This window comes from Equus quagga, chromosome 8, assembly GCF_021613505.1.
Source record: "Equus quagga isolate Etosha38 chromosome 8, UCLA_HA_Equagga_1.0, whole genome shotgun sequence".
NCBI lineage: Eukaryota > Metazoa > Chordata > Mammalia > Perissodactyla > Equidae > Equus > Equus quagga.
Window position 1 is genome coordinate 78139758 of NC_060274.1, and position 12771 is coordinate 78152528.

Here is a 12771-nt window from a genome sequence, read left to right on the forward strand (position 1 = left end):
GCGCGCTCCCTCATACGCCCTTCTCGCCTCCCTTGAGCGGTAGCCCTATTTTTTTCTTTAGTGGCAATTCCGAGGGATGCTGGAGCGGGATTTTGAGGGGAGGGCGCTGGGAAATGAGTAGGGGGCGGGATATCCTGAGACAACAAGTTTGGCTGTATGGAGGGCCTACCAGCAGCGCGCCTGAGCTAGAACGCCGAGAAAAAGAGCGCCGGAGGAGCCAAGGGAGGCAAGGAAAAGCTGCAGAAGGAATAACCCCGAGAAAGGGGGTGGAGAGGAGGCGGCCCCAGCGCCCCGGCCCCCGGCAGGTCGGCGGCCAATCCGCTGGGGGAAGGGGTGGAGAGTCGGCGGCTCCGGCAGAGAGAGGCCGAGGGGGGTGGGGAGTCGGCCGGGCTCGCGCCGCCCCGGCCCCGCCCCCGGCCCGCGCTGCCGCCCGCGCCGCGCGCCGCCGCTGTCAATCAAGGGCGAGTCAGCCGGGCTCGGGCGGAGAGAGGAGCTGCTACGCCACAGCCCAGCGGCGGCCATTCGCGGAAAAAGAGGCAGAGCCTGTGCCAGCTACAGCCTCCTCCGAGCCACCGCGGGCGGGCGGGACCGGCCTCTCCTCCCGCCTCGCCCCCACCCCCACCCACCTCTATCCCAGTGTCTCCGTCTGAGGGTTTGTCCTGTTAATGCGGGATGAGCGGTACGTATTCTCCACCCCCCTCGGTCTCCTTCACCGCCTCCCTCCCTCCCTCCCTCCTCAGACCCTGCTCGATTCTCCCCCCTCCCCCGGGGCCGCTGAGATGCTTTAAGGGGAGGAGGAGAGGGAGGGAGGGAATCAGGGGGAGGGAAGGAGGGTTCTGTTTTGTCTTAATGTCTGAGAGAGAACAACCTTCTGGGTGTTGCTCTGGAGCCGATGGGTCGGGTTTCAAACCACGTTTTGTGATATCCCCCTCCTCCCTTCCCTCCTTCTCCCCCACCCCCTGCCGGTGTGCGTGGATCGCGGGTTTATGGAGATTAATGTTCGGGGGGAGGGGGAGAAGACGAGAGGGGGAAGACGAATAATAATAATCCTAATAACCTGTTGTCGTGTGTGTGCGTGTGTGGGGGGGTTTGTTGCAGATCAGAAGAAGGAGGAGGAGGAGGAGGCGGCGGCGGCAGCGGCGATGGCTACCGAAGGAGGGAAAACCTCTGAGCCAGAGAATAACAATAAAAAACCCAAAACCTCAGGCTCCCAGGTAAAAGCGAACATATAAAAAAATTCATCACGAAACGTAAGGGGAGAGAGGGAGTTATGCCCTTTAGTTGCCCAGCAGTGAAGAGCAGAATAAAAATGTTTATCCACTCAAAGCATCTTTCTGGGAGTGAGGAAGTTAAATTGTAAATTCATAAAGATTTCACATGTTTGCGGGGTAACGTTGTTTAAAATTACAGCAGGAACTCAGACTCTAAGAAAACGGTGTGTATTTTCCCAAGGGTATTTTGAGTTTAGGAAAATAACACTTTAAGAAAGTTTGTTAGAAATTTCCTTTTATTTAAACTTTATATTACAGGATCTGCTTCCTTATTCCTGTATCTTACTGCTTTTGATAATATTTCTTTTTGATTTCTGCCACTTCCTGAGTTCTGAAATGTAGAGCTGTCAAAATAAATAAATAAACCCCTCCCAACTACTGGCCTCCACTAAATCCGCCCACTTTTTTTTCCCCACCTTTCCTTTACCATCCCATTTTGGGTAGGACTCTCAGCCCTCTCCTCTGGCTTTACTGGCAGCTACTTGCAGCAAAATAGGGACTCCTGGTGAAAATCAAGCAACTGGACAACAACAAATTATTATAGATCCGAGCCAAGGATTGGTGCAACTTCAAAATCAGCCACAACAGCTAGAACTGGTAACAACACAACTTGCTGGAAACGCTTGGCAACTTGTTGCCTCCACTCCTCCTGCTTCAAAAGAAAATAACGTTTCTCAACCAGCGTCTAGTTCATCTAGTTCTTCCAGCAGTAATAACGGGAGTGCATCTCCTACAAAAGCTAAATCAGGTAATTCTTCCACCCCCGGTCAGTTTCAAGTCATACAAGTACAAAATCCAAGTGGTAGTATACAGTACCAAGTGATTCCACAACTTCAGACGGTGGAAGGCCAGCAGATTCAAATCAATCCAACTAGTACTTCATCTCTTCAGGATTTGCAGGGTCAAATTCAGCTCATTTCTGCAGGTAATAATCAAGCTATACTCACGGCTGCTAACAGGACAGCTTCTGGGAATATTCTTGCTCAAAACCTGGCAAATCAGACGGTTCCAGTCCAAATTAGACCTGGTGTTTCAATACCACTGCAATTACAGACCCTTCCTGGTACTCAGGCTCAAGTTGTAACTACCCTACCAATTAACATTGGAGGAGTGACTTTAGCTTTGCCAGTGATAAACAGTGTGGCTGCTGGAGGAGGGACGGGACAGGTTGGCCAGCCTACTACTACTACTGATAGTGGGACTTCCAACGGGAGTCAGTTAGTTTCCACACCCACCACCACCACTGCTTCTGCCAGTACTATGCCAGAATCTCCCTCCTCCTCCACTACGTGCACAACCACTGCTTCAACATCTCTGACGAGCAGTGACACGTTAGTGAGCTCAGCAGATGCGGGCCAGTATGCAAGCACATCAGCCAGTAGTTCTGAACGCACTATTGAAGAATCTCAAACACCTGCTGCTACTGAGTCTGAAGCCCAGAGCTCCAGTCAGCTTCAGTCTAATGGGATACAGAATACACAAGATCAATCAAATTCTCTTCAGCAGGTGCAGATTGTAGGCCAGCCTATCTTACAACAGATCCAGATCCAACAGCCTCAGCAGCAGATTATTCAGGCTATTCCACCACAGTCGTTTCAACTCCAGTCAGGGCAGACAATTCAGACCATCCAGCAGCAGCCTTTGCAGAATGTTCAACTTCAAGCAGTAAATCCGACTCAGGTGCTTATCAGGGCTCCAACTTTAACACCTTCAGGGCAAATCAGTTGGCAAACTGTACAGGTTCAGAATATTCAGAGTCTTTCAAATCTGCAAGTTCAGAATGCTGGGTTATCTCAACAATTAACCATCACCCCAGTGTCTTCAAGTGGTGGCACAACTCTTGCTCAGATTGCTCCTGTGGCTGTTGCTGGTGCCCCAATAACTTTGAATACTGCCCAGCTTGCATCAGTGCCTAACCTTCAGACAGTGAGTGTTGCCAACCTGGGTGCTGCAGGCGTTCAAGTGCAAGGAGTTCCAGTTACAATCACTAGTGTTGCAGGTAAGTTACTATAATCTTTTCTCTTTAAGATCCTTTTATACAGTTTTTACTAACAATTGGTTCTTGCTTTTCTTTGCTCTTAGATTTTTCGTAGACCTCTGAAATAAACGGATAATCATAAGGACTCTAAAATACATGGGAATATTATACTAACTGCTTTAACCTGTAATCATCAGTGTAACCTGTTCACATTTGTAATGTTTTAGTATTAGATTAGATTTGTTATATAGATGGTTTTATAAAATTATTCTTCCATGGAGCGAAACTTCCTGATTAGAATCATAATTGTCTTCTGTAATTTAGAGATCATGTTTGAGTACATTTGAGCTCTGCAGAGAGAACTCTAGTCAAAATGATGTTTAGATCTTTAAGGGAAGGTAGGTTCAAAGCTGAATTAGCATGTAGTTGTGAGTCTGAAGTTTTAATTCTTCTTTGTAAGAAGACTATCTTTTTCTTAAATTGGTAGTTCTCATGCTTCAGCATCTTGCTGCTCATGCTTTTGCGTTTTATTATACAGCGTCGTTTTAACCTAGATGCTGATGCAGTTGAGAGGGAGAATTTTAAGTTGGTAATTGTTTGCTTAACTTTTATGTTTACTTTTCTGCTAAAACCAGGCTTTGTTCAGGATTTTGAGTTAATGGACCTTCACTTATAAAATTATATTTAAGTAAATATGGTGGTGGTTATGTTATTTATAGGTGTTTCTCGTGTGAAGCTGGTGGAAAGCAATTAAAAATGAAGATAGTAAAATGTCACTAATTTGAATTAATTGTGGTAAGGTTGTTTTGAAACCAGTTAGAGAGCAGTTGTTATGCATATAAATAGATACTTCTGAAGTATTTGGAAAACTAGACTTAAGTATTTTAATCTTTCTGGACCAGTCTTACTTTACCTAATACCTTTTGTTTTTTAGTAATTAAACACTTTTCATTGATTCTGATGTGGTGAAAACTTCGTTGTGGTTTTAGTGCCTTTGATACTTTCAGACCTCTTTAGTTAAATATTTCTATTTTGATACTCTGAAATGAATAAGTGTATCACTTTTGAATGACCTTTCTTGGAACAAGTCTCAGAAAAATTATGCTCGGGTTCTTGTTTTACAGTTAATATCTAAAGTAGATGTATATATTTAAAATTGGAAATTGCCAGATGGAGCTTCTCTAATTCAGAAGATCAGAGATTACATGTTTTATTTAGATATCCATTACCTCTAAACCAGAGCTGTCTAATACAATTTTCTGTGATGATGGAAGTGTTCTATATCTGTTCCATCCAATAAGTCACTAGCCATGTGTGGCTGTTGAGCATTTAAAGTGTGCCTTGTGCAATTGAAGAACTGAATTTTTAATTTTATTTAATTTTAGTTTAAATAGCCACATATTGCTAGTGGCTCCTGTATTGACAGAACAGTAACCTAGTCAAAGAGTAATTTGAGTGTGGTACTTTTTCCCCTAAAATTCTTACAGCATAAATATGTAAGTTTCTTTGGATTACAACAGTCTTTACTTGCTTTTTTTCCTTGTCTTTTTCTAAATAGTGACAATATCTTAAGTGTTTCAGAAGAATTTCTGTTTTTGGTGGGTTGAATAACAGTTTTCATTGTCAAAAGTTATTTCACTTATATTTTGTCTTGTCTATTAAGCATTAGTTGGTGAATTATGATTAAGAGAATTGAGTAATTGGTATTTTAGGTTAGAAATAGTCAATTTTTCTGTTCTCTAATTTATGTCGGTTACAACCCAGTTTTTCCCTTGTCCATTGTCAGGGTATGCCACTGTTACTGAGGGTATGATCATCTCACATTCACTTGAATGAATCATTATTATAAATGCAAGATCCAGTTTCTGGAACTATAATTTCCTGGGGGATGTGGTCAAGGAATTTGCCTTTCAAACAAACTTCCAGGTGATTCTAAATCTTGCTGAAATTTGGGAATCAAGGGTCTAGTCATCAGCAGTGAACCATAAGGCAAAAGTATGGAGGCAGATGGGTGTCAAGCTAGTTCTTATGTGCCTCAGAGAATGTATTTCGATGGCAAATACAACGTACAGTTTTTGTTTCACAAATATATATCGACTAGCTGTGTGCTGAGCACTCCCAATAGGTGTGTTTAGTTCTTATTTTCAGGGATAATTTTTTATTTAAAGAGTTTACATGATTTGGGGGCACTTAAGTGTGTGAGGAAATTTAAACTTTACATAATTGAATTTTTTTCTCATGAAACCAAAGATTTTAAATTTTGTGGTTGTTGAAGAGTTTATGTTCTAATAGATGTGCCCATTCATTTTAAGAAGATTGCCATGATACAAAACCCAAAAATGTACCCTGATTTCTACAAGTTAATGCATTCATCTGGGCCTAGTTGTTTGCAGATTTTACCTTATTTCCTAGCATAATAGATTCTTGACAAACGTTTGCTGAATTACGGTATAGAAAGTGATGGAAAAGATGGCAATTTGAAATTGGGAGCAATGCCCTGGAGTGGTTTTAATGAAGCTAATGAAATTTCTCTATTTCTGTTAATTTCTTTTGGCTTTGAGTTTTTAAGACATTAAGAATGGGACACCAGGTACGTTACTGTCTCTAGAAGGGGGAGAATGAGCAATAAGTGCCTGTATATTCTTTTTATAAATGAGCCCTGGAAGTTCAGATCTTTTACTTTGTGTCCCATTCACCTTTTAGTACTTTTTATTTCATGTTCCCCCCAAGGAGAATAGTATTGTTTAATTTTGTCAAATTTATGGGAAAAAATTTGCTCTGAAGATTCACAGCTATTATCAGGGCTTGAAAAAATTGTTAGTAGTCAACTTTGACAGAATGTAATGGTAAGTTAAATTCAAGAACAAGGGGCTAAGTTCTCCACCACCCATCCTCATGTTACTCTTAGGAGGTATGGCAAGGGTGTGGATGGTATGAACAGAAAAAGAAAAAAATTGTACAAGGTAAGTTGAATGAAACGAGTTCTTGAAGGTAGGGAGCTTCATACTTCATTTTATAAACTGAGAATGTTAGTGACAACTTAGGGGTTACTTAGGGAGAACGTCTTTCCTTGATAATGTATTCAGCATAATGTGTTTCTGTGGTTTGTTCTCAGCTAGAAATCCTGAATTCTAGGCTGAGCATTTAACATTTCATTAGTTAGAATTCCCTTACATACTCACTGTTTGTTTCCTTGTTGAGATTTGAGTTTCACTTTGAAAGAAAAGCAGAAATCCTATTTTAAGTTAAGAGAGAAGGTAACTAATCATGCTGCTGGTTTAAGAATATCCTTTGTTTTAACTAAGTGAGCAAAGTAGAAGATGTTTTGCTCAAAAAGAACTACCTGTTTTCACAATGTGCACTGGTAGCCAAAGAGCCCCAGATAAAATGAACTTCAGGGGTTACATCTCCTTGAATTTAGAACATGTAGGGACCATTGTGGTCTAAATCTGTAATTAACTTGCCTTGGCCAGCAATTTGATTTATTTCTAATTATCACATGTAGTAACAGTTTATGATTTTGCTTGGTGGATGGATATTTCTTTGTCGATTTTAGTGGAAATTAACATTTTTACGCTAATTCTCACACAAAGGAAGGGCAGATTTGAGGATAAGATGTTGCTGGCCCTTAAAAAACTTGACTCTCTTTCTTTCCTTTTCTACTTTGGTGATTTAAAGAATGAAACTTGGGGATGTAACAGAACCAGGAATGGGAGGGCCAGTTCTTCATTATTGGTGAAACTGGGGACCAAAGAAAATACTTGACATTTAATTTAAAAACCTAACTCAATCCAGTACAATCAACCTCTTATACCAAACTTTTTTCCAAAGCTACTAAAAGTAGAAAATTTAATATAAGTATGTTTAATACATATGAATACAAATGAAATACGTATGAATACAAATACGTATTTAATACAAATGAAGTTTAATACAAATAGCGTTTTTCTTTATATGTTTTCTTAACTTGGATTTCCCTAGGTAGGCATCTTAAAATAACATATACACATAGTTATACACATATACATAATACGCCCACGTATCCGTGTGTATACATATGCCTCCTGTGTTTGATTATTTCTTTTTTCAGGGAAGTCAGGTTTACTCCTGTAATTTTATTTCTCTGAAATCTAATACTGTTCCTTATAGATTGGAACTCATTATGAGGAACTTAGACCTTGTACCTGTACCAGTGATTTAGGTTCTGAACTACCAAGTTGGTTTTCCCCAGTAGGTGATATATAGCATGACCTTTATGATTTGTTGTTGATAACATAACAAGATCGTTGCTTATCTTTAAATTTTCGTGGAAGATGAAAAAGTATTTAATGTAGAGCCACATTAATTTTTTTCTTTTTTTTAAATTGAGGTGCTTTTTTTTTAAAGATTGGCACCTGAGCTAACAACTGTTGTCAGTCTTTTTTTTTTTTTCCCCTGCTTTACCTTCCCAATCCCCCGCCCCCGCCCCCCGTACATAGTTGTATATCTTAGTTGCAGGTCCTTCTAGTTGTGGGATGTGGGATGCTGCCTCAGCGTGGCCTGACAAGGGGTGCCTTGTCCGTGCCCAGGATGCGAACCCTGGGCCGCCACAGTGGAGCGCACGAACTTAACCACTTGGCCACAGAGCCAGCCCCGAGCCACATTAATTTTTAAAAGGGCACCTTTAAAAGGGATTTCAGGATAGAGAGAGGAGCAAGGGAAAATAGAGTTTTAATCATCTGCTTTTCAAATCTAAATCAGGGAATATATAGAAAGTAATACTTAAGGAATATTAGAGCAAACATAAAAGGAAGTTGAAGAGAAAAGGAAAACTTGATCAAGAAGGAAGAGGAAAAGCGCTATACATAGATCTTGTAGAAATAACACATTTACAAAATGCTAGAATTTTAGTTTGAAAGGATCTTTGAGGTGGTTGCTCACCAGTTGTAGCCCTTTGGTATTGCTGCTAAAGTCTATTTATAAAGGAATTTTGTGTTTTTAGTACTATAAATGAAAGCAGAAATGTGGGTCAGAGGTTCTGCGGTGCTGCATTAAGGACTTGTGGATGACATGGTAAGGATTGGCAGTAAAAAGGAGAACCTGGCCTGATACTAGATCATATGTGTATCTGGGCTCCTCTGTACTCTTCTGATTTAGGTATTAGATAAGGTTGGATGTTCATAATGTTTGTCATTTCTCTACCTAGTACATGAGCAAATTGTGGCAAGGGAAACCTGTTGAAGCACAAATTGCTTATATCAGTATGTGGTGATATAAAGGCTTAATGACATTGTAGTTCATTAAGGTAACTTAAAGGTAATTGAGCGTCTCTCCACCTCCCTCGTTCCTTAGTGTATTTCAGAAATGAAGAAACTGAAGCCCAGAAAGGTCGATGGACTTTCTTGTACTTCAGGACTGGAATCTTGACTTCCATGCTGCAGTTGTCTTTCTAGTGTAGTATTTCTGGCTTTGTTATCTAAATCTTTTGCTAGTAAATGAGTCAATGTAGCTGCGGTTTAGGGACCAGAGAGGGAGAGTATCCAGCTTGAGTTTGTCTTCTCCCAGGTCGACTGTCTCTCTTGTCACTGGATATTCAGCTTTAGTATATTGAATACAATATTGGTGAAAAGCACAATTCTCTAGGTGTGTTACTGAATTTAATGGTGGAACCTTGGTAGTATTTCATCCTTTCTTGAAAGAGCAAATTCAGAACTAAAGATATTAGTAAATTCTATATGTAGGTAAAATCCTCAGGCTATTAGGATATTGTATCTTTTCCTAAACTATAGTTAGAAATGGATTTTTTTAAAAAATGAGACTTGTGGAGGAAGAAAACAAACGTTTACTGTTCACCTAGTGTGTGTAAAGTGCCAGACTGGGTATTTATATTATCCTGTTAAAACCCACAGTATCCTTGTAAGATCAGTATTATTGTGCCCATTTTACAGATAGCCTTGCTGAGCTTTAATTTCATTAAGAAAAGCTGCCCTCTGGTAAGTGGTATAGGTGTGATTTAAAGTCATCTCTGCTTCTGAGGCTTTTGATAACGAGGCATAAGGTAAAAGGGTAAGTCCACAGATGAAGGCTGTTTTTCACTCTTTTGTATCTGAGGTATGCTTAAATCCCTTAAAGGGTAAACAGTTTTGAAAATTGAAATATTGACTTTGCAGTTAAGGTTTCTTCTAGCTCTAACATTCTGTGGCATTGACAGTCAATTACGACCAGAAGTAGTAAAGGAAATGGTGAATAGAAACTAGTGTGGCTGCATGGAGACCTCCATGTTAAACTTAGAATTTAAAATACTGTATGTGGAAGATAGAAGGAGGGGCATGGGATTAAGAATGAAAACAAAAAGCAGCATGACATTTTAAGAATAATGCCAGTAAAGCAGAAATGCATAAGGAAGTCAGGCTTTTAAAATTATTTTAAACAACTTGTAAGGCTTTAAAATCAAAGCAAGAGACACTCATTGCTTGAGCAGATGGTGTAATAGGGAGAAAAAGCAGAGCTTGTTCACTCTGCTTCTCTTAACCAGCAAGGAAAATGCGGTTCCAGCTGAAATGACCAGAGCTGTAACTCCTTCTGAGATATTTGTTCAAGATAAGTGAGGCGATAAGGGACATTTAGCTGCTTTTTGAAAGTCAGGATGATGCAGATGAATGGCCATCTTAAGGTCAGAAGGAACTTTCAGATTTAGTTTCAGGCCAGTACCAGTAACTTAAAAATTATGCAGCATGGGACAATTGAGCATGAATAAGCACCTCACTTTTTGAAAACATGCTACACTGCAGACAGATGAGCTCCATAACCATTCTTAACAAAGTCCTTGAGTGAATTAGCAAGTAGTTGGACTCAGCATTTGAAAAAGAATTCAGGTATCATTGGGAGCCAGTATGGGTGCACGAAGCAACTAAGTTCACAGGTTCATTCTTTGGGGTCTTCAGATGAGTGTACAAAGGAAATAATGTCAGCACAATGTATCTTGATTTCAGCGTTGATAGTCTTGATTTCTTTAAAGGCTCATACCTGGTCGTTCAATTATATGAAAAATGTTGATTGCCTCAATAGACATCACCAGTGTTATGGCATAGGATTCTATCCTTGATACATCCCTGTTGAACATCTTTTTTCAAATAGTGTACTGAAGGATGACCCATTACTGAAATCAAAGATGAGAGAAAGCTGGGTGATGTTGCTAATAATTATGATAGGGGATAGAATGGAGATTCCAGGTGATCTTAATAGGCTGGAATGCGCCGCCAGAATTAGCAAGTTAAATACAACAGGTAAGATCCTCTATTTAAAGGGGGGTGTTTCTATAGTACCTACAAGATGAAAAACCTGGCTTGGCAGCGGGACATGTGAAGATGAATTGCGATTTATTGGCTTACTATGAACTAAGTAGAGTAAAGCTCCTGTACTTTGTGCTTGTCAGACCATTGCTGCAATATTGTGTGCAGTACTAGGCGCGGCACATTTTGAATGAGACATTGACAAACTGGCAAGCATATCAAGGATTCCCAGGATGAGGAATGTGGAAAAGATTTCTTACTAGCAGCAACTGAAGAGTAGAGGTTTTTATTGTTAAAAGAAAAGAAAAGAAAGTGTGATAGCTGTCTTTGGATATATGAAGGGCTTGCTTTTTTTTGAGATTGAAATAGTTCTGTTTTGTTGGTCTTGGGAAACCAATAGAGTATGTATATGTACACACAAATGGGCTAGTGCTGTACAGTAACGGAGTGATTTGTCTCATGAAATAGAGATCTTCCTATCATTAGAGGCTGGAGGTCCATCTATCAGAGACACTATAGAAGGTAGAAGAATTTCTTGGATAGACAGTTTGATTAGTGAAACTGCAAGTCTTCTGATGCTAAAATTTAAGATTCTTTGACTATTTGAATACACCGTCCTATTTTGGGTACTTCCGTCCAGCATTTGGTGAGAGTTCTCCATAAATCTTAGTTAAACTTACATGATTGCTGAAGTATTTAGGGATTTGGAGGCGGCGGTTGAGGGTCACATTTAGTATTTTTCTTATTACAAAGGCAGTATAATTAAGATGAATTCTATTAAGCAATAAGTGGAGTACTTTAATTCATAAATTAATAAATTTCTGTTCTTCATTATTAGACTTAGCGACTGTACTCTTAGATGCTGTTTTTCGATGTCATTTCTGCTTTTATTTGGTGACTACCAAAGCATTAGTATTTTAAACATACACTTCAGTGCCCAATCTTGAATTTGTAGTTAGGATATTTTATCTTACTGGCTCTCTAACCAAAGTCATGTTTCTGATAATGTCACTTTAGTATGAACAATGTAATTACTTTTTCTTGAGTGGAATTGGAGAGCAGTGCCAAATCTAGGATCCTGATGGAGTTCAAACTCTGGGAAGCACTCACAGCTTCAAATTTGTTAATTTACCCTGTGGAGTAACCAAATCCAGTATGCCTTTCTTTTTGGTTCAGAATATCTAGCACATAGGTGTTTTTAAAAAAATATTTGAGACTCCAGACCCTTTTGAATAGAAAAAGTGATCATTCAGATATGCAAAGCTTCTGTTTTCCTTAGATGTGCTAAGAGAGTTAGGAGTAGGAACTGTGCTTGATCAGAGGTGTGGTTCAAGTAGTAGGTTTATTATTACTGATTACTGCAGACATCTGTGCTTAGAGGCTTCTTAGAGCACAGATATTTTGTGTTCTTTTACGTGATGGTCCATCAGGTGTGGCCCAAGAGGAGACACAGGAGAGGCACAGGAAAAAAAAAAGCTTATTATATTCATAGGTCCTAGAGAGACAGTGACCTTACCCCGAGAGGGGGCCACATGGGAGGCAGTGCCAAGGGAGCTGGCTCGACCAAGTAGGTGGGGAGCAGAGAGAGAGCAAGGACCCACGGGCAAGTGCATTTATTGGGGGGTCAGGGTGGAGTACACAAGAAAAGGCATGAGGGGACTTGCTGGTGTGTTTAAATGTTACTAGGTCACAGTCAAGGGAAGGTGGGAGGGCAAACTGGTGGCAGGAGCCACCGGTATCACACTGGTGCACCTGACTGTCTGGGCGGGGTCCTCATGGCCTGCTTGTAGGGATGTTGAGGCAGCAGGAAAAAAATGACATTTTAAAATTCGTGATATAATAGGACTAAGAATTAGAACTCTTACATTTTTACTCTGATGCTGCTCCCTATTAGCTGTTCCACCCTGGGAAAACATGCTATAATTGGAGTTTCATTCTTTTTTTTCGTTTGTGAAATTGTGGCATTAATTCCTAACCTCTCTACCTAATGGATCTGCAAAGATCAGATGAGATAAAGATCTATATGAAAGTTGGTAACCTGGTAAAATCTCTACATAGCGACTTTCACCCACTAGGAGAATGTGAAGTAGTAACGTGGGAGATTGAGTAGTTTGAGATATGGATGTATTAGCCTGAGTTAAAAATCAGGAGTAAACGAGAGTGTTATATAAAAGAAATATCAGAAAGCTTTGGTGAAGTGCAACCAAGGATGGGGGAGAGGTGTATCTACAGGTAGAAAAGAAGTGGTGTG

General features: G+C 40.2%; 1 protein-coding gene across 2 annotated transcripts in view; it reads left to right on the forward strand.

Moving 5' to 3' along the window:
* The first annotated feature begins 367 nt into the window (after positions 1-367).
* Positions 368-12771, forward strand: part of SP4 (Sp4 transcription factor) — a 75847-nt gene continuing 63443 nt past the window's right edge. The window contains exons 1-3 of one of the 2 annotated variants that reach the window (XM_046670599.1): positions 368-679; positions 1099-1214; positions 1716-3270. In XM_046670599.1, the coding sequence (XP_046526555.1) occupies positions 673-679; positions 1099-1214; positions 1716-3270 (1678 nt within the window). In that variant the 5' untranslated portion in view covers positions 368-672. The remainder of the gene's footprint in view (positions 680-1098; positions 1215-1715; positions 3271-12771) is intronic. The other variant, XM_046670600.1, reaches the window with a different exon arrangement.